This window comes from Pezoporus wallicus, unplaced genomic scaffold (assembly GCF_028554395.1).
Source record: "Pezoporus wallicus isolate ANWC-B61680 ecotype Strahan unplaced genomic scaffold, APGP_CSIRO_Pwel_v1 contig_1739, whole genome shotgun sequence".
Lineage (NCBI taxonomy): Eukaryota > Metazoa > Chordata > Aves > Psittaciformes > Psittacidae > Pezoporus > Pezoporus wallicus.
Window position 1 is genome coordinate 192656 of NW_026637351.1, and position 25866 is coordinate 218521.

General features: G+C 43.1%; 1 protein-coding gene across 1 annotated transcript; it reads right to left on the minus strand.

The window, feature by feature from the left end:
• Positions 1 to 8240: 8240 nt before the first annotated feature.
• On the minus strand, positions 8241 to 24212 carry TMPRSS3 (transmembrane serine protease 3). Its single transcript, XM_057405103.1, has 13 exons — positions 23856 to 24212; positions 22311 to 22454; positions 20235 to 20345; positions 19255 to 19371; positions 18067 to 18190; positions 16858 to 16983; positions 16102 to 16145; positions 15188 to 15353; positions 14163 to 14332; positions 12467 to 12562; positions 11225 to 11367; positions 9696 to 9848; positions 8241 to 8554 (listed from the first exon to the last, which is right to left on the minus strand). The coding sequence occupies exons 1-13, from the start codon at positions 23875 to 23877 to the stop codon at positions 8534 to 8536; spliced, it is 1437 nt and encodes a 478-aa protein (XP_057261086.1). The 5' UTR covers positions 23878 to 24212; the 3' UTR covers positions 8241 to 8533.
• Positions 24213 to 25866: the final 1654 nt, after the last annotated feature.

Consider the following 25866-nt stretch of genomic DNA (forward strand, 5'->3'; position numbering starts at 1 on the left):
CAGCTGCACTACCCCATGGCATCTTCAACACTCCTTGATGATGGCCGGTATCACACAGGACCTGGGGTGCTTGTTGTCGGGCACCCAATACCCAGGTGTGAGCAACCCAATCTGCCTCTTCCCTGTCATGTGTTCTTGCACACAATGCTGCTTGTTTAAATGGTTCCCATAATCCAGATATCAGGGTCCTGAAGGACCATCCTCCTGTTCTTCCCTTTCCCTCCCTCCCTCCACCACCCACTGAGCACAGCCCTGCCTGAGCCACACCACTTGCTGCAAGAGAAAGAAATCAATTGTTTCTGGTTAGTTTGTATACTTCATGGGCTCAAGGTAGCACTGGTTCCCTTTGGCTTGGGTCAGTACATGGATAACCCTGAGTTCCTCCCAGCACTTGTTCCTGCTCCTCAGTTGTACTTGCTTGGAGTACACAGTGGGATTTGCCTCCCAAGTGCCTCCTCCCACGCTGCAAGCCTGGTAGATAAAGCACTGAGGTTGCACCACATCACAGGCTGTCGCCTTGGCAGGACCTGAAAGTTGCATGTCACAGGGGCCCAGCATCAGCACAGGGGAAGGAGCAGCCTCTCCTTGGTCCCCCATTCATGTCAGGGAGGGCCATACCTGCCCTCGCTAATGTGCACATTGGCAGGTAGCCATACAGATATATCATAGGGTCACAGAATCTTTTGAGCTGGAAAAAGGCCCCCCTCATCCGACCATAAACCTAACACTGCCAAGTCCACCACTAAACCATGTTCCTACACCGCATACTGCTTTCCTTCAAACTGTGGCATTGTGCCACCAGCCAGAGAGCAACAGCTGCAGGTGGTATGATGTTTAGTTGACCTGAGATCCATTCTGTAAGGTCCAGCATTGATCTTAAAATGCAGATCATCAGTGCTGAGCCCTCAGCATAGCACAGGTCTGGGAGAAACCCACAACAGGAAGGCCTGTCATTAAAAACTGAGGACATCTGGCAGGCTTCTGGTGAATGCTGACTGCCTGGAGACAGGTTTGAAGTACCAGGGCACATCTGAGATGGTTGGCTCAGAGCAGCACATCAATTTTAAGCATTGTGATGATTCTGTGATGCCCAGAAGCCTGTGATTTTCCCTTGCTTTTGGGTGCACACCATAGTACTTACAGTCTATCTAAAGCACAGGATAAGGTAAATAACATGTAAATATACCAATATGCCACACAAACATATGCATACACATAAATACATATATTTATATAAGAATATGTAAAAGCATAGAGTTAATAGAAATATTTTTCCTAACTAATCAGTGCAGCCACTCGAGGGTTGCCTGTGATATTTGATCTGCTTGGTCAAATATCAAAAATAGCTGTGAACTCAGTGCCTTCTACTACAAATAGGCCCAACGTAGGTCAATACTCTAAGCAAAGGGCTACTTAGTGAAGCAGGATCTAGTCTTGGCCAGCTACCAGAATTGGAGTATGCTAATCTTCCTAGTTTAATGGTCTCTCCACACTAGTCCCTGGCACCTATCTGTGTGTATGACCATAATGTTGCTGTGCAGACTGGTCTGCCTCTAAATGTCACCCCAAGGAGCCTCTGAGGGGGTGACACTGTGCTGCTCTGCTTCCTTGTGGAAACAGACTGCTGGCAGTGGTGACAGGTTGTAAACATCTGGTGTTAAGAACTTGTTAGGTGTAAACATGAAGCAGGGTATGACTTAACTGTGATATGAGAGCAATGCCCCTGAAACTGTGAGCAATGTGTCAGCGAGGGTCCATGTGAAAAGCAAAGGGGGCTCACACAAAAAGTCTCAGCTCTAGTGCAGCGGTGATGATGGGGTTGATCGCTGGGGTGCCTGCCTTCAGACCCCTCTGATGCAAAAACAGGCCTTTCCCCCTCCATCTACTGGAAATGCTCTGCTGCAGGCACCTCGCTGAGGATGCCCCAGGCGCTAGAGGTTGGGCCAGAATGTCTGAGTCACGACAGTTGTTGCACCCTGCCTGGGCTCTAAGACCCTCAGCGGGAACTGTTTCTCCATGTTTTGTACAGTACTGCCGCGCATCACTGGGTGTGTGTTCTGCCAGTTGCTAAATAACTTATCTGCAGTATGGTGAATCACCAAATCAACGCCTTTATGTGTGTGTGTTCAGCAATATTTTTTACTTGCTTCTTAAATTATGTAAGTAATGGGGAGCCTTCAAAAAATGCTCAGTCCAGGGGCAAAATGAGCAGAGGCTGGAAGTGTTGGGAAAAAAAGCAACAAATAAGATTTCTTCTTTAGTGAGGCATATAAGCATAGAGCCAAATGCAAATGGATTTGCAGAGGGGCTTTTTATTACCTCTCCTTTCTTCTAACTGTGTCAGGTAGATACCTGTTATCCCTGGTGTCTCACAAAGGGATGCTCACAGCACTCAGAGGGCTGCTGAAAACAGCAGTCACTGCTCTCCCTTCCAGCTCATTCATGTCTTGGGCAGGGATGAGGAGCTTCAGGTCCCAGAAGAGTCAGTGGTCAGCATTTCCTTACTGTCTTACTGCAGCATGAAGGGGAATTAATTCATCATTTGGAGCAGTGTTCCCGAGTCTCCAGTCCCAGCCTGTTAGTGATCGGAGGCTGAACTGCACCAGCAACTGCCAAAAGAGAAAGGGGGGGAAGAAATAAATATGAGCACATGCCCAAGCAAGCAAGTGGATAAACAGGAAAAGAAACCAGCATAAATAAAGAAGCATCTCTACTTGTAAGTGTAAAATCAGTTTGGCTGCATGGTGCCAGATGGTCCCTAGCTTTGTTTAAAATGATTCCATAGCCCTCAGATTCAGAAAGGTGGGAAATGCTGATCCCAGTGTAGCGCACATGCAGTATATCTGGCATTACACAGCAGGCAGGGTTGCCAGCAATAAAGATAAAGCTGGGAGGAAGAAAACGATCTGACTGACTGTTCCGACTGAAGGAGAAGCAGGGAGGTTTCAGGATTTGGTGTGCCATCAGCACATCAGATGCTGGGCTGACTGGCTGGCTCTGCTTGTCCTGCCTCCTGCCCAGACAGATGTCATGGGTAGGGGACATGAGGGGCAGCCAGGGGAGGGAAGACGGGTATTTAGGGACACACGGGGGGTGGAGACAGCAAAAGGCTTAAAAGAAAGAGGTCTTGAGAGGTGGAGAGGATCTAGGGGCATTGCACTATAAAAAGCAGGGATCATTCTGGTGTGTGTGGATGTGGGGACACAGACCCATGGAGGAGCAAGAATGCAGAGCCTGGCTGCGGCTCCAGAGGGCACATTCCGTGCCTTTACTCCTCCCGCAGGCAGAAGCAGCAGAAAAAAGTGAAGGAAATCTTAAACAACTTTCCTTTTACTTTCACGGCAGCCACAGTGCGATAAAGTCCTTTGATTCTGGAGAAGCTTAGCTTCCATTTTCCTACTGGCTTTAAGGGTTTCTTAAAATTAAGCCGATGGGTATCTGTACATGGCTGTAAGCGTCCAGCACAGGGTACCTGCACAGAAATATTGTTATGTGGCAGTGATATTTTTGCCCTGAGGCTGGTAAAGTTGTGATGCCGTCCTGGTCCTAGTAAAAGTGCTAGTAAAAAGGAAGGTTACTACACCTCTAAATAAACTTTTTTCTTCCTGCCACTGGTGAGTGACACAAACTAATTTGCAGGGAAAAGGTTTTATTTTCACTGTTATTTAGTCACAGTTTTAGTCTCAGCTGAGAATAGCCAAGTTGTTGGAGATATGGATAGTATTCTGTACAACAGACTTCTCTAGATCAGCTCTGCAGTTAACATCTTACTGCTATTCCACTGTAACTTTTTAATAATTTAAAAACATTAAATTATTTTAAAATATCAAATAATTTAAAAATATCACAACATGAGAAGGCCTAAGGCTGTGATTTCCAGGGCATCCTATAGCATGAGGACCCAGCAGCACTAGCAGACAGCAGAGCTACACAGTTAGGGAAGCCAGGGCCAGCACTCACCAGAGACATGAGGAGGCTTGTGGATGCTCTCACCATGCTCCCAGGTGCCTGAGAGTCCCCTGCTCTGATCAGGGAGTTTTATCTCTCCAGTAACCTTTCCTTGAACAGCCAAGAGTGTGATAGGGACCATAACCATGTTCTCATTACCTGCTTGTAATGGCTGAGGTATGAACTGTTCAGTTTGGGGTTTTCTAAAACAGAGGATGCAGACAAAAATTTGATGTATGCTGCCATCTGCTGAGGGCTTCATATTATCATAAGCACTTCAAATTTATTTCTGATAGAGGTAATGCTGCTGAGAGTAAGGGTACACAAATAAATGGTACATGACGATCACACTAGTTGTATAAAAAGGATTTAAAGCCTCCTATCACTTGACTGTCTCTGCAAAATGTGCTTCAAAAAGCTGGAAATCTGTAAGAAGATTTACCAGATTTACTGGTAAGTTTATTTTTAATTGCAAATTATTTCCCCTAAGGGCTTTATGCTGTAGCGCTTCAAGACAAGTCTTGTTCTTTATTCTTCTTCCTTTTGACTCCCTCCCTCTGTCACCTGAAAGCTTCAGAGAGACCATATTTGTTTTAGGACCACACCTGAGAGACAAAGGCCTCATTCCTACTATTGCCACTGCAAGCCACTTTAATTCACAGAATCATAGATTCAACTGAGTTGGAAAAATCCTTTAAGATAATCAAGTTCAACATTTATCCCAACAGGAATTAAGCAAATGCTGTCTTGGGAAAGCCACAGGTGGTTACCCAGCCACTGGAGCTCCACCAGCCTGCCTTGCACCAGGCTCAGCAGTGCTTGAATTATGGGTACGCAGGGTAGCATCCCACTTGCTGCAGCTAATTTCCATTCATTTAGTCCTCTGCTAAAGAATTAAAGCAGTTGCTTTGGCTTTATCTTCTAAGATAGCGTTTTGCCAAGCTGGTTTTTGCTGTGTGGCCATACCCAGCCCTGGCTATGGGGACACAGAGGTGTATGCTGGCAGCCCTAGAGCAGAGGTCTGATGTGGGTACCAGAGGCAAGGATAGGCTCCTCACTCAGCTGCTAGTCATGTGCCTTCATCTACCATGTATAAATGCACTCCAGCATAAGGAGATGGAGGATCATTAATGTTTTCTCTCGTGCCCATTGCATTTTACACTTGCATTGCTCAGACTGGCAGCTAACAAAGTGGTCTTCAGCAAAATGAATCAGTTAAGGAATCAGTTTTCTTTTAATCAGCAAAAATTGGTCTAGTTGTTTTGTGCCATCCAGAAGGCTTCATTCTTACCTCTCCCCTGCCAAATCTTGAAGCAAACTACTCAAAATCCTACCCACCCAACCAGTGTCAATGGTGGGGGATACAATCTGCTGTACTTTACAGCAAGAACACGTGACAAAAGCAACAAAACAAACTCAGAAGCCTCTGCTAATGTAAAACACATAAAAACAGAGATTAAAGGCAATGATTGAGCATTTCCAATTTCAGTTCCAATAAGAAACACTTCCTCATACCTTTCCTTGTCCCTTCCTTAAACAGCTCAAGTAAGCTCACTTCTTACTGTGCTTGATGTAATCTCAGGCTCCTGCTGCTTACAAGTGATACTGCTTGTCACAGGGCTATTTGTTGAAGAGATTTCATCTGCACATCTTAAAATGGTACTACACTCACAGAGATACTGGAGAGTGTGTACCTTTCAGGGATCAAACTACAGCAAGATTTATGGTGCAACACTTAGATTATAAGATTCCAACCTGCCTTGTTTTGATGTTGAAGGCAGTAAAAAAAAATAAAAAATGGACTAACCAGATCCATTTCTTTAAGTTTAATGTGCATTTCTTGAATTTCTATTTACAGAGTTATATGAATCTTGTCAGTGAGACAGCCCCTATGAGCAGAGCTGTGAGGCATCGCCACCTCTGTGCACTGATTGCTTCCTGGTGCGCTATGTATTAGCATGTTAAAAACATGTCACCTCTCAGCTTTCTCGGACACCAAACTTAGGTGTTTGGTTTTAGTCTTATCTCTGTATCGTCAGAAGTTGCCTTATTTGTACCTCTCAAGTGAAAAAAAAAGAGTTTTGAGTTGGCCACAGGAGATTTTATCCATGTGATGCTTTTTCAGAGTGTCTGGGAAAACTGCACATTGAATAAAAGTCACATCTGGTTTACCCAAACTTACAAGCTTTGTCTCGGTTTCCACACTTATATATCATGAATACAGGAACAGGTGATGAATGGCAAAGGAATTTATCTTCACATGCTGAACATTTCTTGTGAGGTTGAGTACATTTTCTGAGAGTTTAGTACACGTTGATGCAAGTTTTCTCCACAAGCTGTGCATAAAAGCAGGTTGTATTTCTAAGGGACACTATGGCTGTAACATAATCGTATGATAAAGCGACCATTTTAACCAGAGACATGAGTTCACAAGCTAGAAGCTGTTTCAGCAGCCTCTTTAATAGTGTAGCAGATATACACCCCTCTAATAGAAACATCTTAAATACTTCCAAGGTGTTTACCATAAATCTCCTAATCAGGATTAGTTAAACTGGAGTTGCCTTCAGCCCTGCCTGGTTTGGCAGGCCTCTGTCATGCACGCGTGGTGTAGCCAATTATTTTCGTTGAATAAAGAGGAGAAAAGCCAAAGGAAAAAAGGAAAAGATTTGGTAACCTGAGCTAGGTATACTCATAAGTGTCTGCCATTGATCTGGGGGTCAGTGTGGCTTCTTGTTGAGAAGAATTCACTACCTTTCTACATTTTACATTGCATTTCTCTTTAACGTAAAGATCACAATGGATACTCATTATACAGTCTTCTCATGGAAATAAAAGGAGTCCAAACAGAATTTTCAGGGGTCCTTTCAGAAACATGAAATAACAACTCCATGAGCTCAGACAGCAGCGCCCTCATCTCCGGACTGCTGATAATTCTAAAACACGAGCCCTGCTGGGGCTGTGAATATGTTATGGAAACAACCAGCGAACATTAAAGCTCTCCTGAAAACTTCCTAGTTACACAAGGGCTCAACATTGTTTTAGTTCCATCATGGTTCTGTCAAATTTCCCATTTTATTCCAGTTTTTATATCAGCTTTGCAATAATGCTTCCCTCTTCTTTTCAACAATGTGCCAGGTTTGTAAGTGCTGTTTCCATTGTACTGCAGTTTCTTTAGCCAGGGTGAAAAGTATTGGTGAAGTGTCCTCTGAGATCAAAGAACAACATGGAGGTTGACAGTTCGTGCAGGTTTGCTGTTCTCTCTCAATTTTGATCCAACACATTGCAGTGAAAATGCAGTTCCAGTTCCGCCAGCACTTTCTTGCGGCAGTGGTGGATGACAGTGGTGACACGGATACAGATTTAGAAGCACACAGGCTGCACCCAAAACCACATTTCAAGCAGATCAGCACACTCGATAAGATGATAAGATCAATTTTGGCTGATATTGAAAAGCTCTAACAATATTATCCATTATTCAGCCCACCTAGACCCAGACAATCAATTCTAAAATTGACAACTTCCACCCAGGATTTTTACAAAGAGCAAGTGTAAAACAATTGCGTGCTTTCCAACCTAACAGCACGAGGCTGTTACGTTAAAATGTCTTGTCAAATAGGAAACCACAGCAGCACTTCAGATATTTTGTCCTTTGCCTGGCTGACATCAGTTCATCTGCACAGTGTACTGATGTCACTAACAGGTACAAAGAGTGAGGGATCTATATTGTCCTGTCTGCAGAGAAAGAGAAGGAAAACATGGAAGGCAACTGAGCATGAGTGCCTTCCTGAGCTGTACTACATCATGCAAGCTTGGGAGTATTCAGTGGCTATTGCACTGCATCGTTCATCATATATACAGCAATGATTTTGGCTCTTTAACCTATTGAAAGGCAGTAAAGAAGCTTCTCTTCCCTTTCAGACTTCCCTTTCAGTAATCTCAGGATTTTTCAGTAAAGTTACAGCCTGTGTTGCTCATTCCAGAGTTATTTACCACAAGAATACCCCTCTCAACTCCCTCATTTTTAGGGACTTTGTTCACAGCCACATGATAAAAGATTAGAATCCAGAGAATTTTTCCAAAAAGAGTTGAGCATACTTGCCAAATGCTTGCCAACTGCTATTTCCGGCTTGCTTTATGGCTTCAGAGAAAGCTACTGCTCCCTGTGTAAGCGTGGACTTTATATATGAATACTTCCAGGAAAGAAGTCTTTTTGTCATCTGGTTCTTGGAAGGTAAGTATTAAATAACAGCTAACAACCTGATCTGAAGTTGTTCTAGTCTTTTACTCATTGTTCCTGAAAAACTTTATTGGGATAAAGCATCCTGGGTTATCAGTCTTAGAGCTTTTTCTATGTGTGAAATTCATAGCTGACAGTAAATACGCATGCCCATCATCCAGCATTCAACTGTCTCTTCCATCCAAAGGAGGCTGGATGTGCAGCAGTTTTCATTAAGTACAGCTACCAGTACCAAAAATAAATGGTACAAAGTAGTCTGTGAAGGTACAAAGTTCGGAGCAGGTGTCCAGAAGAGTGTGGTGAGTCCTTCTGTGGGGCTGTGAGTGTTCAGAAGCACCACTACTCTCCTCAGGTCTGCAGCTCTTCTCTCTGTGAAGCAAAACCAGTTATACATCTATTCAAATGCTTGTGTTGCTGCCTATTGAACTCTGAAAGGGAATGAATATTTTTCCCCTGCTGTACTAGGGTCACCAAAGGAACTGCAGGGCTGCTGGAGCCAGGACTACCAGCAGAGGTGTGTCAGGAAAACACACCACCACCACCACAAGAGGTGTGATGTGGTCCGATTCCTGCTGTGTACACTGTTAACCCAAGCAAATGAGAGCAGCTTCTCCCACCACTTTATTTCACCAGTTCGCAGCCTGTGCTAAGACAGGAACATAAGGGTCATAAAGAAATACATTTTCAAGGGATGGAGGAATATATTAGTGATAGTAGTAGATACTGCACGCATGGGTCTCATACATAGAAGGAGGGGGTAAGGCTTTGAAGCTTTGAAGGGGTTTATTCTGTTTCCTTTTAGTTGGAAGGCTCATAGCAGGCTATATGAGGCATCCCCATGAGGATGGTAGGTAAGACCCAGGGCTAGCTGCAGATCCTTTCCGTTTTGCAGGGATACCTGTGAGCCAGGCAGAACAGCCTGGGGTCTCCCAAATGGCTCTATATGCCTCTGCTTAGGCAACAGATCCTTGCTTGGGATTCCTCCTGAAACACCACTCTTCCTGCTCAGCTGACTCAACCCAACATCTCTCTGGCAGCACTCGATGGATGCTGACAGCAGAGAACCTGGTCTCTGGAGAGTGGATCACCCTTGGGTCAGGTGAAGGTGGCTGCAGTTTCCCCCCATTTCCTTAACTCTGTTATTCTCTCCTTCCAGCCAACACCTTCCCCAATTCCTTTGGCCCCCTCAGCTTTGGCTCTCCAGGCTTTTCTGTAGCTGCCTCACAGCTTTCAGGTAAAGTCCCTTACACCTCCCCACTCTGTGCCTCCAGGCCCCCTCACCAGTCACTCCCACCCATATTGATACATGCTCTTCTCTCCTCTATACCGCTGCCCAGCGCTCCCTGCATCTTGCTCTCTCTGCCCTGCATGTGGACCTGCTGCAATCCCCACATGTGCACTCAGAAAGCATGTGTCCATACAACACAACTCAAGCTGTGACAAATACAACCTAAACTATGTGGCAGAGCAAAGCAGCAAGCAAAGACAGAGAGACAGGGCAAAAGTAGACCTCCATCTGTTCATGTATCCAGTCCAGGAAAGAGGTGGTTCGGCTGTAGACACCCGGCTTGTTCTTTTCTGCACAGCCCACTCCAAAGCTGGTGGTCCCCACCAACTTCCAGATACTCCTATCTTCACATGCTAAAGGGCCCCCACTATCTCCCTGGAGGACAAAGAATTAGAACAAATGTTAGTGCCTCAGAAATGAAGTGGAAGATCTATTTGGGGGGTAGGGGGAGAGGCATAGTCTAGTAATTCAAAGTCTTCTGTATCTGCTCTGTTCTGGGTACTGGGAAAAGCATATGTTATGGTAGAAGTTGGAGACTTCTTAGAGATGTGTATTAGATCATACCTTTCTTTCCCTATCTAGCAGTCCAGAGAAGCAGTGTTGAAGCTGCTTCTCTCAAAGAGCTCCTAGCTGTTGAGCTTAGCTGAGCCCAGGGTTGCAACAAGCTTGTACCCCACCTCCTTCCCTGCCTGCTTCTACCTGCAGTCTTACATAGTGCTTTTCTGTCCCTGGCACTTTGCAAAGCAGATTCAACTCAATGGACTCACATCTACGAACTGAAAACTCCCTATTTATTTTCCTGGGGCAGTTTCCCTATGAGCATCAGAGTCAGCACAACAATGGAAAACAAGGGAAGTTGGAACAAGCCTCTCCCTTTGGTGAGTACAGCTTGTTTTGTTGCTGAGTGTGCTGCCTTTGGGCAGCTCGCATAGGTATAGTGATGAGACTGGGGGGGGAGTGCAAAAAGGGGCATAAATGAATATCTATGCACCTCATGTCTTCTCTTTGTCTTGCTCCCTGCGAAACTGGGACTGAACATACCTGGAAACAAATTCCTTCCTAGTTCTTTCACTTCATGCATGACTAGCATGGTGAGTCCACATTAGTGTGTATGGGGATGAGACCTAGCACAAGGTGGGCACTCTCTTGACTCTGACAGTGATTTTGAAGCATTACCACACTGTGTTGTGAAGGATGCTCTGATTCATCACTGCTATGAACGCTCTCCTCCGGAGTCATTACCAGTCTATGGAGTTACTCAGACACCTCTCCCTTTCTTCCTTCCCCTGCCTCACTCTACTCTTTCCAAAATCTTGTGTTTCTTTATTGATGTACACTTTGGCCGCTTTTAACCATGGGGTTTCTACACCTTGCAGGCCTTCAGAGCTGCTCACAGTGCAGTGCAGTAAAATTCAGCGCAGTGCAGTACAATTCAGCACAGTGCAGAGGCCGCAGCCAGAGCAAGGAAAGGATGGCACCACACTGTACCACATGGAAGAAATTAAAAAATGTCTTAAGTAAATTTGGCTTCAGAAGTAGCAGATATAGGCCACAGATTAAACATCAGAAGGGAATTGTAGCGTATGAATGCATGCACATTCACTGATTGATATTCATGGTAAACAGAGTAAATGGCACAAAACCAAATGTTTGTCCAAGAAAAGCCTGGGAGTGCCTTCTGATAACTTATCAGTCATGTTTTTCCATTGCTGCTGTTAATGAGCTCAGTTGCAATTTGGAAACTTCCATACCTGGCACGTGTCTACCCCTCCCTTCAGGAAACCGGCACAAAGCATTGAAGGACTTATGATCCCTCCATAGACATCCCTGTGATTGCAAATTGCATTAGAAATCAGAGGAACACCTGCATAATTCATGGTGTCAGATGTATCACCTGTTAAAATAGAAAAGGAAAAAAATCCTCACAAAGAAAAAGCTCTCTATTGCAGAAACTAATCTCTAATTACACACAGAAAGTGTTTCAGTATGTGAAGAATTGGCAAGCAAGGCTGAAAGTAATGTGGTTAAAATGACACCGAACAAATAAAGGGAACTGGGTGTCTCATCACATACAAAATCCAGTAACTAGCGACTCTGTAGAGATGTGGTTTGTCACAGTATGTAATACAAAGCTGTACCTTGTGTGTTTTTACTTCAGACTAGAGAATCAGTGACAATAATGAAAAGTTGATTGGACAGTGTCTTCTAAACCAGTGCCAAAATTCATTTCAAATTTATCACCTGTTCTGTTAGTCAGCAAATCATCTGCAAATATCTGATTTGTTTTATAAATATTTATTTTCTCCTGAGTCTAAGCGGATCATTTCTGTAAATGGGAGTATTTGCACAATGTCTATTGTCCATTTATAGCTGACTTTTATGTGGTAAACCTTGCTTTCATTTTTTTCCTACCTTCCACTGTTACCAGTAGGTCAGGTAACATACTGTTCTTGCTCTCTGAACAATGGGAACACGTCAGTTGAGACAAATGAAGAATGATAAAACCCAATTACCCGAGAATTCAAGTATTTTCACATGGAAGTGATTCACTATAGATAATTGATTAATATGACCTATGAGTAATGGTAAGAGAGAAAAAAGAATTCCCTGCTCACAGATCTGATTTCCACATCATCCAACCTGCCTGAAAATGCATACATGCTGTCTCTGAGAAAATGGATGGTCAATTCTTGCATTCATTCTGTGGTTTCTATGATTGAAGTTATAAAGGACACCACCTGTTTGGCTGAGGCTGAGTACAACATCGATGCAGTCCTCATGTCATTTTCAAACTTTTCACAGAGCATACCCATCCATTCCTCACGATAAGGGCTTGTACAGCACTTTTACTCATTAGGGTAAGCATAAAATTTAGGAATAAATCTTGTCCCCCCCCATCCCAGATATTCTAGAAAATTTAATATTGAACAACCAAATCCTGTATTTACTGTATGTGAGATGTAGTGTAATTAACAGCAGGTCATTTAAAATACCTCCTTCCACGGTTGCTCCCCATCCTGATACCCAGCACATTTTCCCTTCTGGGAACTGTTCACCAAAATTAGGCAGACAAATTGGCTCTATGTGACCTGGTTTAAAAAAAATAAAAAGAGAAAATTGCCTTTAAAATTTAGCAAAATATTGTGACTCAGTAAAACTTTCGGCATGCAGTGAAGACTGGCAAAAGATTTGGCATGCAGTGAACTTCTTATGAACACCACCCACTCCCCACATAAACAGCTTGGCAGTTCTGCAGGTCTTTTGTCTTAGGGCCAGTTCCATAGGCTTGAATCAATACCTGCCCCAGGCCTAATTAGTTTCAAGTATGAAGCAACAAAAGAAGTGTTCTTCAATAAATTGAAGAATGAGCAAACAAGAAATGCACCATGTATGCAGCTGACTGGTAGATCAGAGACCCCGCAGCACACTGGTTGGGCAGAGAAATGGCTTTAGCTAACCATGGCACAACTGCAGGGTGCCTTCTAACAGCTTTTGTGCAGTGGCACAGAAAGAGCCACATATGCACACCTCTGCTCTCTTCTGAAAGGGCAACAAGACATCTTTTTTGCTTCCCACCAGTCGGCTTACGCCCTGGGGCACGCAATGCAGTGCAATATAATCAGCGTTTGATGCTTGCAGGAGCAAACTGACATGTAAGGTGAGATGGCACTGAGCAAAGGGAGGGAAGATACAAGGTATTACTGGGTAATTCCTAGTGATTCAGCTCTGCACGGTGCAATGATCTCAGCTCAAGATACAAAGCACCCACTGTGGAGCCTCCAAGACCCCTGGCGTGCCCCCAGTCCCCACAGGGCATAGCAGGTATTTCAGGCGCAATGCTATCGCTGTTCTTGACAGACTCCCAGACTTCTTCCCCGGGCGAAACAAAACAGCACTAGCTGAGATATAAAGCAGAACAAACTCAAGCTTAATTTTCATTCAAGGTGGAAGTCTAGAGTATTTCAAGAGAATTGATTTAGGAACTGACAGTCTGTATGTGGCAGAGAGAGCCAGCTCCCCTTTGCAGAGAGCTCACAGTGATTAGGAGGTACTGGCAGGTGACCATTTCAATTCATACACATTATTTCAATTCATTAGCTGTGTCAGCTGTAGGTAGCATCCTGCTGAGGAAACAAAAGTAGTTTTAATTTAAAAGCATCATTATATTTAGATTGCCTTTTCTTCTCTTTGAAATTCAAGCTTAACTTTCAGCTTTGAAAGCTGCTGGATCTCCACATACTCACAGAAAGGACAAAAATCCCCACGATCTCCAAGTAAAATGAGGTGGGGTGTTTATTTTAGATAGGAAAAAATACTTAGAAAGAATAAAGTTAATGTTTGCCTATTATTAAATGCCTTCAGTAAGCCAATACCAGAATAGACCGGGAACAATTTGCAGAGCTCTGTGACCGTGTTGTTGCTCTCTATGCCTGGATATTGAGAGGATTTCTGAGGGATTTCTGCCAGTGTAGTCTGAACAGGGACCACTGCCTTGCTGTCTCAGCAGCAAACTGGCTACATTCACACAGCACATCCATCATTGCTTGTAGAGGTGGTGGGGATACACTGAACTGTCCTGGGTCAGGCATAGGCTACCAACAGAAGTTTCCCTGTCTGTGCTGGGAAAGACCCGTCATTTTTTAGCTAGAAAGTCTAAAAAGCCAAGTGAAAGCTAAGGGGAAGAATTACCATTGAGAGCAAGCGGTGCTGCCAGTTTCATCAGTGCTATATCATTTCTCATTGTCTTGGGTTTATAATTCCGATGGTATATAATTTTTTCCACCAAATATGAGTGAACCTGGGTATCTTGCTGAGTCACAAAACCAACCTGCACACTCCATGACTTCGGGAAGTACAGGCTGAAAAAAGAAGTAGGAGAGAGTGAAAAACCCTCAAGAAAGCCTTCAGGTTGTCTAACTGCCCTCCGAACTTACAAACCACATTAAACTCTACAGGCAAATAGTGACAGTCTGCTGTAATTGCTAACTTATGTATTAATAAAGTGAAATAAGGTGAAAGTGGCCTGGAGTTCGTAGTAGTGAGAAGGGAGCTCCTGCACTGCTAGCAACAAATAAGGCTGCAAAACCAGACAACTCATTATAAAAGAGAAGGCTATGTTTATAATTAAACAAAGAAGAGGAGGCTAAATCACAGTTTAGCATCTATTTACAACTCAAAGACTACTTGAACAGCATAAAAAGAAGCAGTGAGTATGTGGTAAAGGGCACTAAGCACAGTGCAACTTCCTAACTACCACTGATTGGTCCTGTGAACTTGAAAAGGTTTGTGTAATTAATCTTAAAGCTCCAAGGTATTTGAGCAACCAAGTACTAATTTTTGTACCTGTTAACTCAGATGCAATATACAGAAACTACAGATCAGGATACCTAAAATCTAGCTCTTCAATGTTGTTTTAAGCTGATTTCCCAGGAAGCCAGGAGAGCCCATAACATCTGAAAAGCGAGTCTCCTGATTTAGCCCACTTCTTGGGGAGAGTCTTTTTTCAGTAGAGACTTGCACTTACACAAGAAGGGAGAGAGGTGGTTTAAATGTAATGGAGCAAGCCCGTGAACTAAGGATAACCCAGTCTCTTCTGCAGTTTATTTCTTAGAGAAAGCACAGTGTATTAGCCCTCCTCTGCAGTGGCCCCACACACAGACGTGCTGCAGGTGGGGTGAGTGGGACACCCTGAGCAAGACAGTTTAGGAACTTACTCGTAGACACAGTGGGCAGCTGTGATGATCCAGCGCGGGGTGATGACGGACCCTCCGCAGAGGTGCTGCCCATGGAACTGCAGGCTGACCTGCCAGGGCCACTGCTGAGGGGAGGACGCGTTGCCCCCCACGATCCGTGGCCTGTAGCTGGCCCGTGTCCCACATGCTGCCAGAAAGCAAAGGTTTGGGGTCCATGGAGGAAACACTGGCATGGTTTTTGTCATCTTCAGCCTTTCTGCTCTCAGGTTCGCTGAGGCTGGGAGGTCTCTGCAGCAGGACCATCCCCATCCCCATGGCCTACATCTTGAGTTGTAGCTGCTCAAGAGGTTTCTCCTCCTCCCTCCAATCCCTGCAGCGTCGTGCTTGGCAGCCCGTATGGGGGCTGTGAAGCTCACTTCTGAGCTGAGCTGTAACCCTACTGTTCTGCCCTCCTTAAATGCACAGGGTCCCAGGGTCCCAGGGCCCCAGACAGGCAAGTTGAAGCATGTCCTCTCCCCGATGATTATTTTGCTGCTGTTTTTTTTGACTTTTCATACCCCAATCCAAAACCTAGCTGACATGGAGAGATGTGGGATGAAAGTTCAAATATTAAAACAAAATTTCCCTTTTCCTGATGAGATGACAAAGAATTGGAATTACAGCATTAGTCCATGCACTCAAATCACAATCTTAAACATCTACTGTCTACTGTGATTCTCATCAAAACACTCCTGCTCCTAACCTGATGCTCCTAATCTGCCCTCTCAGCCTCTTTTCATTTTCTGAAATACATTCAAATTTTATAAAAGAAATACAATTTTTCTTTGGTGTGATAAACTGATGGTATAGCATGCCCTGTGTACACAGCTCCTCCCAACTCTTGCCATGCAGTAGATGAAGAAGGACAACTTCAGATTTTGTTTCCTGTTTCTTACCCAAACATTTTAAGATGATCACATTGCCAGAAGTGCATTCCTCTCTAAGATGAAAAGACAGTGCAGTATTAGTTCCAATTCACAAATATTGAGTGTGTTTTCAATATCGTTGGCATCTTCCTGTACAGCTATGTGCACATAAATATAAGTAACTCATATTGAAAGAGGTACAAAGTCATGTACTCATCCAATCTACTTAGGGCATTTAGCTGAAATGCTTAGGAGCTTAGACACCATTGTGAGCCTGAAGACCATATGCTGCCCCACTAAAGGAAGTCTCGTTCTTCTGCAAGGGGAGGCTCATCAGCAATTCTCAACGTGTGATCTGTAGACTCCTTGGAGCTTGCTTCTCAGTGAAAGGTAACTAAGAAAAACAAGCAATTGTCAGGAGGAAGAAATGGGCCATAATGGGTTCATGAGCCCACTGGGAAACATCTAGGGATCTGTAAACTGAAACAAACTGCTTCACAATGGAAAAAATGTGTCTGGTGTCTATCTGCTTGCAAAAAGAGAATCACGGCACAAACAGGCTTTGCAAATAGCTCAGTTTAAAGCCTTTGCTGTTTCTGATGGGCCTTGGATCAGGCTCCAAATTGGTATTCCAGTAAGACTGCTACTGGACCTTGGTCTATGATGGATAACACTACCAACCATTTACCACTTGTCTGAAAAAACTGGCAACAATCTCAAAACTGTTGATAATTCTGCTTCTATCAACCACTCTCTTTCTGTCAGGGTGAACAAACCGAGGCATACCTGAGGCTTGTTGCATTGTGCAGGGATGTAGCTTGATCCGCTGATAACCACTCACTGAGGGATACGAAATGTCTTTGAAACTGTTTTTCAACAGCAGCCACGGGCAGGTAACCTGAACTCACGTAACTACAAATAAACCATAAGCACAGCTTCCTCAGGCAGCATTTCAGTAATCTGCTTAAATAATTCAGCGGTTCTGCTAATGAAAACCCAGTGTCACAACCACAATAATCAGACTCAGACACTTGACAAAGTAATTGCATCCTCCCCAAGAAACGTTTTTTATAACATGCACGTATTTTTGCCACAACCCTGTGAGGAAGTCACAACATGCTGAGAATCATTTAACTGGCTGAGAAAGTAAATTTTAATTCTAATGTTGCAACAAAGTCTTCATTGTAACTGGTTAGCACTGGCAAGCTCATTGACTCCTTTTTCTAGAGTTAAGTTTTGCAGCAGGAAGGATAAATAATCTGTAATTTTTCCTGTCCTTTTTTGTTGAAAAATTGAGATGTATTTTACCCTAAGGACAGCAAGAACTTATTCAAAGAAGCTTTATGCTGCTGTCTACAGTGTGCAGAAAACAAAATGACATCATTAGAAGAAATAACAGCATCATTGCAAGTCACAACTTCAAACTCTTTCTCAATTGTGTGAAAGTTAGTGAAAAACAGTGCTTTTTCAGGAATGGGATCAGTCCAGCAAGAACTACCTCGCCATGTTCTTCTCCAATAGTAAGATGGACCTTAATTCCTAACAGATGTCACGGCATAAATTGTATATACAATTTTCCTATCATAATCCCTATTTCCTACTTTTCTATTTCCTGCTTATTCCTAATTCCTATTTTCTACTTTGCAGAGGAAGTAAAAGAAATGGAAAACGCTCATATGGTTTTTAGTGGCTCCCTGACAGGTTGTAAGCTACTAGAGAGACAAATAGGATTCAGGCACTTGCATCCCATACAGAAGATTTAAGCAAACCATTATATTTAGCCATCATCCCAGATTTATAGTAGTAATAAATGGTATTTGCAGTGCACAAGTATTTACATAATTCTAAATCTCCTCAACCACATCATTTAAATGTGGATTGGTAATTCCTTTTTCTTTTAAAGCACAGATTAATACAAGGTTTGATTAGAAAGATTGAAAACCCCAGAGTTTGCTCAAAATGCCAAATAAAGTTTCTTCCATTTTGTGTTCCTACCTTGAGAAACCCAGGTGTTTGCAGGTAGTATTTCCATACTCTGCTTTCCAGTCATCAGAGCAGACTGTTCGCCAGGATCCAGAAGTGAACACTTGCAGCACTGCTTTCTTGCCACTCAACCTGACTTTGAGATTGTGGAAAAGGAAAGCCTGAGTGAGCTGTGAAGAAGAACCACTGGGTACACAACAACATCAATATACTACTGTGGCATCCACATTTCTTGGCTCACTGAATTTGTACTGCTTGTCTTTTTCATCACTTGGGTCCTTTAACAGATTGTTTTTTCCTCTTTAAGGAAGTAATCAAGATATGCTGAGCTGCAACAGCCAGGACTAAAAAGTCTATGCTCATGGCAATGGATGGGGGATGCTAGCTCTAATATAGATACATAAGACTGCTTTGCCCTCCAGTGAGCCTAAGCAAGTCTTGCTGATTGCAGTGAGTTGGAGCTACAGATGCCTTGGCATCAAAGAAACCTACGATCAAGATAAGTGATGACAGGTGGTTGGTACATCCTGTGCTGCACAGCACTGTCAGAGAGGTGGATGCACTTGCTCCCAGCCATGCCTGGAATCCTGTGGAGTTTCCTATCTGCTTCCCTCTCCTGAAATGGGGCTGGTGTGTCTGGGCTGATAAGAATATAAAGGCTGGGGAGAGGAGAGATGCACAGGTTTGGAGCTCATGACAGAGAGAAACTCAGACATGGGGGCATATATTTTGCATATGAAACTCTGCAGTACTCAATGCGTAAAAGGCAGTGCTGATCTCTCCTGTTCCCACATTCCTTAAAATAATTACTGGCTTTTGCAATCTTCAAAACTGACAAGTGCAGCTGTGTGCCAGTGGGTACAGTACTGTATATACACACCACAGTGCAGTGATGGTACACCTTGCAGGTAGAGGAAATGCTAACAGTCAAGAACCATCTAGACTTCTAATGGAGAAACATGCCCAAAATGGCAGTAGAGGTATTCAGCAATCATCACATTTATCTTAAGAGCAGTTTGATTTCTTAAGAAGTGTAAATCAATACCTCAGAGAGATTGTTCCTCTGAAGTGGTGATTTAGATAGTCCATCAGCCTCTATCTTTCTTGTCTCACCCAAACTCTTTACAACATGAATTTCTTGATAATGTGCCAGATGCTACAGGAGGAGGTAGGAGGGATTTATAACCAAATTTAAGTTACCACATCTGTACTCATCCTCCCCTTCTTTACAGTTGAAGACACCATTGCACCTGGCTGATTTCTGGATACACTTAAAGGATGATCTGCAGCGAAACTTCCCAATGCAGTTGTATTGGACTAACAAGAACGAAAGAAAACAGGGTGATGAAAATACACTTGGATATTAATTTAACACTTCTGAATTCCATTATCTGCACAGATTTCTGTCTTGCTAATGAAAAGATAACTCCTGTACTCTAGGAACTTTTGAAATACAACCTTCACGTGGCTACATGGTGCTGTTAAATTCATCTATTAATGATGACTTGTAGGATGAGTCAGCCTTGCTATCTGTGCTGTTTCCCAGATCTCTCTACCCAGTTTATATTTCACTCCAGGGCAAGTTTCTGAGGCCTCAGCCTCTCAGCAGCAAAGCAAGGAGATGCTTGCAAAATATGGCCAGTGTACTTCCTTCCTGAGGAGCTGCCTCAGCCTTCCACAAGCTTATGGTGTGAAGGTACTGCTCTAGCATCGAGGTATTTAGCACCTGGATGTGAGTAGGTCACACTTTCCAGTCACAACTAAACTCATTCAGGATTTTCTTTTGCTTTGTAAAAGTTGTTTGTGAAAGGGTAAAGTTTTTTAATTCCCTGAAAAGAAACTTAGAGATGTGAATTACAGGATAAGAATACAGTGTGTACTACCCGAATCCTCCCCCGCATCTTACTACCCAAAGGGAATCACTGAAGTTTTACTAGAGAAAAGTTTCCTTGAGCTGTGGGTTCCCCTGTGCTGTAAATATTACACCAATCCTCTCATGAGTGCCAGATCTATTTTATTCCTACATGTAAATAAAATTTAAAGCCGTCACACCATCAAGATTCTTACTTCAGCAAACAAGCCACAGTAGCAGTTTAATTCCATTCTAAGTAAAAGGTTCATGAAAAATTAAGCATTTGAAAGGTTAAGCGAGAACTTAATGAATAACTAATTATACTCACCACCCAGGCCAATGGCAACTGCTAGGATTACTGCGAGGAATAAACCACAGATATATGGAAAGTACTTTAGGGACATAAAAACATGGCACATTGAAGGTGGTTCAATATCTCCTAGAAACCAAACAGAGAGAACATCTTCTGTGAAGTTAAACCAGATTGAGTTTACAATGAAAAGATTGAGTTTGCAATTAAAAAGGTTTATCTAACATTAAACTAGACGGCAGTAGTAACTCCTTCGTATACTTCATGAGCTGACCTGACCCAGAGTGGTTTGGAAACCCCAGCTCAGAGGCTGAGAAGGCTCCAAGTGTTTTGGGGCTGACTGATGCTCTCAGACATCTCTTCAGCATTTACCTTAAAAGGGGTTTGAATCATGCTCTTACAGAGCACCTGGCCTGTTCTAAATGCAATCAAGGGTATGAGCTCTAAATTAATTTTCATGGGCTACATCACACTGAAAAATGAAATTTGGACCTGTTTTGGCTGTGAAAACAAGCCAGTGTGGAAAGTACAGGTATACTCTCTGAAGACTTCAGAAAGCTCAAGTGGACTAATAAATTCTTTCAGTGGAAGTAGCAAAGACTAGTTTGAGACTCCTCCTTATGACTGTTCCTGCCTGTGATGCCTCCTGACTCTTGCTGGTACCAAGCCTGTGGTTGCAGTGCTCCCTCCAGGCTGTAGCCCCAGCTGGATGCTTCTCTGAGCACTGGGACAACTGAGTGGCCAGGACAAAGGAAATCCTGGGATGAGGATGGAGACCACATAGTTCTGCCTCTTGCACTGGGGAGCAAAGTCTAATGCTCAATACCTTCCTCCAGAGCTGGGGTAGCAGAGGCAGAGAAACTAGGAAGAGGAGCCTAAAGATTCGAACAGGAGCAAGGATATTAGAAAAAGAAAGGACTAAATAGGTTTTCAAGACAAGAAGGAGGAAAGTCATTACTCCTTTTGGACTTGGAAGCAAGGTTAACTGTTAGAAATCTAAATTTGCAAAAAATGAGACCCCAAAACTAGACTTAAAAATGTGGGAAAACATGATCTGTTCGAAGTTTTGTTATAAAGAGAGGGAGACAACTGACCAATGGCTCAAGGCTGAGTTTTGGGGTTTCAAAGGAAAAAACATGCATCTAAAGTTAAAATATACATAGTTAATAATTGCTGAATATGTTGGATGATCCTGACCAGTCACGCTCACCAGCCACCCCTATAGCTGACATCAGCTTAGTGGTATTGTCAACCTGGAAGACAACAGATTCCACTCAAATTAATGAACAGTTCACTTGTTTCAAATGTATTCTGATATACAAAGGGCAAACTATGGGGTAATAGCATACACAGCTAGCCATGGGCACTAACAGGAGCTGGCAGAACCTTGTCTTCAATTTTAATTCATGCAGCTCATCACCCCATCATTCTTAAAGCTTTCCTTCTGAGATTGGCAGACACTTCAAATCAGTCAAGGATGAGATATTTCTCCCACTGCGTATAAACTCACAAGTAAATCCCAACCTACACAAACTCTGTCAGCCGCAGCTGAGTAAGTGGTTTTGGCAATGGAGTTGGTGTCTGGTATGCTGGCATCTTAGTCAGCTCTTCATTAGGTAGCTAATGAACTAGAAAATTGAATTGCTCTATCTTCATCCTTCATGCTCACCCTGCCTCTGTTAAGGTTAATGGTTATTTTTGCCATGAAACCTATGGGAAGTAGCAAACACGCATGCTATTCCTCCAAGGCTGCTGTACTGTATATTCAGGATTTTTAATGGACCTATTTCCAGGTTGGTAAAATTTCACATAAGCTATTCCAAAATGTGTTTGAAAAGTGTGGGCAAATATTTGCTATGTGGTTGAAGTGTGCGAATACCCTGGCTGTGAAAAATGCTTGTGTATGCAAACTGACACAAGATGTCATCGCCTGTTAATACGCTGGCAAACCTCACGAATGGAGAGTGATGTTGTGTTTCTTCTTCCTCTAAGTGATTGCTTTCTCTGGCTTAGTGGGCAAGCATAGTTCTGCAAGGCTAAAACCTACATTAGGCATTAGATTATAAAGGTCAAAAAGCTGTGCAGTATCCCTACCACATCCATCTGCAGTGGGGTCCACTTTTGCTTGTGGTATGCAGAAAAATCGTTTGAAGGAAAACTGTATTTCTGGGACTGGTGGTTCATCTTCTGTAATAGAGATGATTTCAAGACTTCCAGTAGTGGGATTTGTCTCTTGTACTTGACTCAACTGGGTTTAAAAAAAAAAAAAAAAAAAAGAAGAAAAAGGATAATCACATAGAATCATAGAATGGTTTGAGTTGGAAGGGACCTTCGAAGGTCATCTAGTCCAACCCCCCTGTGATGAGCAGGGACACCTTCAACTAGATCAGGTGGCCCAGAACCACATCCAGCCTGGCCTTGAATGTTTCCAGGGATGGGGCATCTACCATGTCCCTGGTCAACCTGTTCCGGTGTTTAACCGCCTTCATTGTAAAAGATTTCTTCCTTATGTCTAGTCTAAATGCACCCACTTTCAACTTAAAGCCATTACCCCTTGTCCTGTTGCGACAGGCCCTACTAAAAAGTTTGTCTTAATCTTTCTTATAAGCCCCTATAGGTACTGGAAGGCTGCTACAAGATCTCTCTGGAACTTTCTCTTCTCCAGGCTGAACAACCCAAACTCTCTCAGCCTGTCTTCATAGGAGAGGTGCTCCAGCCCTATGATCATTTCTGTGGTTCTCTTTTGGACCCACTTCAACAGGTTCATGTCTTTCCTGTGCTGAGGACTCCAGAGCTAGACACAGTCAAGTAAGTTGTGTACTTAAATGTTCATGAGAGGAGCTCTTACAGTTAATTGAACAGCAAACTACTGAAGTTAATATTTGTTAAAATTTGTCCAAGTAGCTACTTTTAATAGCTGGGAGTGTGAATCCATCCCCTGCTCTCTACTGTCAATAAGAAATAACAGAGACTAAAAAGCATATAACAGCTACACATCACCTGACAAGATCTTAATGCAGGGGCCCACTTAATTTTACTCCAGAAAATCTTTGATAACTTTCCACACAGTGAAAAACAAACCAGGCTATACTAGAATTCAGAGTAAATAGATTTGCAATGCTAATTTCTGACTCTGGTTATGCACACTGTCACTTGCAAAAGAAATCAGATTTTTGAACTCACAGCTCTGTGAAATAGGTCCAAGTTTGTTAAGGACAGTGGAACTGGTAAGCTGTAAAAGCAGCATGTTCACAGAGTCAGTTCCAGAAAATGCTCACAATGCCACATTTCAGGCAAAGAATACATATTTTATCTGCAGCACTTTAAGTCACCTGGAATATTTTTTCACCTTTCAGCAGACAAGTACAGTCAGTTTTCTACTCTTTCATTTGCTAAATTTCATGTACGTTTCAATGAACGTGAATTAAACTTTATATAGAGGCTTCTGGCTTTAAGGCAGAGAAAAGGACAGCTTACTGTGTATGATTTTAAATATATGTATATATTTAAAAAAAGCCTTGTAACTGGTGCATAGGTTGTCCATCAGAAAGCAAAACAACATTGTGAAGTATACCGCATGAAAGGTAGACACTGATGTGTCGTTTATTTAGATGATACCATATACTCCCAAAGTTTCACTCACCTCTTCCTGAGAAGTCATAGTTAAAAGCAAAACTGTTTTCTTTCTTCATTATCAAAAGAAACCACAAGGAAATTCTGAGGTTGCTAAGCCAGTCTGCTCTAGAAATGTTTTCAGTGAGTCGCTGTGGCTGCCTGTTCAGTCATCTGTTGCATATGGCATTATGGCAGCCGCCTGTGTAATTCAACCTGGTGACGGGTATCAGGTAGCCCTGGATGGCATGGCTATGGAAAGAAGATAAAAATTCAGCATGCTTTTTAATTAGCCTAAGAAGGTCAGTTAATATTGTAGTGTTTGCAAACCTTTCTGTAACCCCTCAGCAAAGAAGCATCACCACAGCTGATGAGCACATGCTCATCTTTCATCAAGACTAGTGCAGCTGAGGAGTCTGACGATAGCTGTGGGTGACAAAGGGCAGAAGATCCAGGTGCTTTATCTCTTCAGCACACAAAGCTAAAGCAATTGTATTGTACGTTACTTGTGTTTATTGTTTGTTTGAGGGTTTTTTTCCCGTTCCCCTTGTAGTTTTATATTCTCTCCCCTTGATATTTCCCTTATCATTATTATTAGTAATAGTATATTGTACTTTAGTTATTAAGCTGTTCTTGTCTCAACCTTTTACATTCTTTAGATTCTCCTCCCTGTTCCACCTGGGGAGGGTGAGTGAATGGCTGCATGGTACTTAGTTACCAGCTGGATTTAAACCATGATAGTCCTGAATAACTTACACTATAATATATATAATTAAATACTGCAAAATATTTTGGAAGCACCTTGCAATCAGTATCTCATGCTACAACTCATTTGTAATCTGGGATTTAGAAAATAAAAATGTATGCTCAGCTTCATAAAGTGCTCAAAATAAGTGAAAATTTAGCTGTTTGTCGGTTTTGGTTTGTTTTTCTAAGAAGACAGATTGAAGACAGAGGGGAGGGTGGAAGGAAGAAGGAGGATGAGAGATGAAGCAAAAGGCCATGATAATTTAAGTGAAATGAGGCTCCTGAGAGAACAGGGAAGAAATGAAGGTTTTCCATGCCAAAACACAGTTGCAATGAGAGAAGCTCTTCAGTCCCTTTGCTGTGCACAGTTGAAACTGGCACTTCCAAAAGAAAGGCTGCCACATCATGATCCTGTTAACTGTTCACATTCAGGCCATGACATCAAGAGTACATCATCTCTTATGCCACTCTTTCAGCAGCCTTCCCTGGAAATGGGAAACATGGGGACATAAGAAAAAGTATAAAAACAAAAGCAGACCAGCAGTTCAGGTGAGCCTTTCAGTCTACGGGGTGAGGTGTCCTGTCCTTCCCAGAGAGCTGTGGAACCTGCAATGAGGACAGCCCAAGCCAGGGAAAATTGTCTCCAACCATTTCACCTGCTCTGGCCACTCTGGAAACACTGGGTTCCAGACAGTACAGGTGTGCAAAGGCTCTCGCCGTGGACCTGGTACCAATGGAAAGGACAGGTCACCCTGCTGTCACCATGAGCTGCCACAAGCCTAGTCTCAGGGCGTGATGTCACCCTGCTGTCACCATGAGCTGCCACAAGCCTAGTCTCAGGGCGTGATGTCTTGATGGGACATTGGCTTTGACCTTGAACAGTTGGCTGGCGCATCGCCTATGCCTGAAAAGACCAAAGCAGGAGCTATGTAGAATAGGGAAGGGAGGACATGAAAATCGAGCCCCAAAGGATAGAATGTGCCCTACAGACTAACTTCTTACATGTTTCAGGACATCCCTGCTCACCTCCCCCGTGCTGCAGTAGCAGGCAGATTTCCCAGTTTTCAGAAGACTATTTAAAATGCAAGGCTAGAAGATTCTGTCTCAGAGCTGTCAGTCCACCCTGTGGTGTTTGCCTTTGGACTACTAGTCTTCTGCTGGGGTGGATGGGAAACTCCTGAAGATAGTTTGATTTTTTAGCCACCCTGAAACAGAACTTCAGAGACGCAGATACTACGAAAACAGGATGTCAGCTTTTGTCAGAGAAGATCACAGGAGGTTTGAGGGTTTT

Excerpts from the sequence above, each read along its gene's own strand:
- TMPRSS3 (XM_057405103.1), bottom strand. The coding sequence starts at position 23,877 with ATGACTTCTCAGGAAGAGGTGA. Across the intron at positions 22,455-23,855 it reads GACTTCTCAGGAAGAGGTGA|TACAAGAGACAAATCCCACT; the intron begins GTGAAACTTTGG and ends AGTTGAGTCAAG. Across the intron at positions 16,984-18,066 it reads AAACACCTGGGTTTCTCAAG|TTACGTGAGTTCAGGTTACC; the intron begins GTAGGAACACAA and ends GTTTATTTGTAG.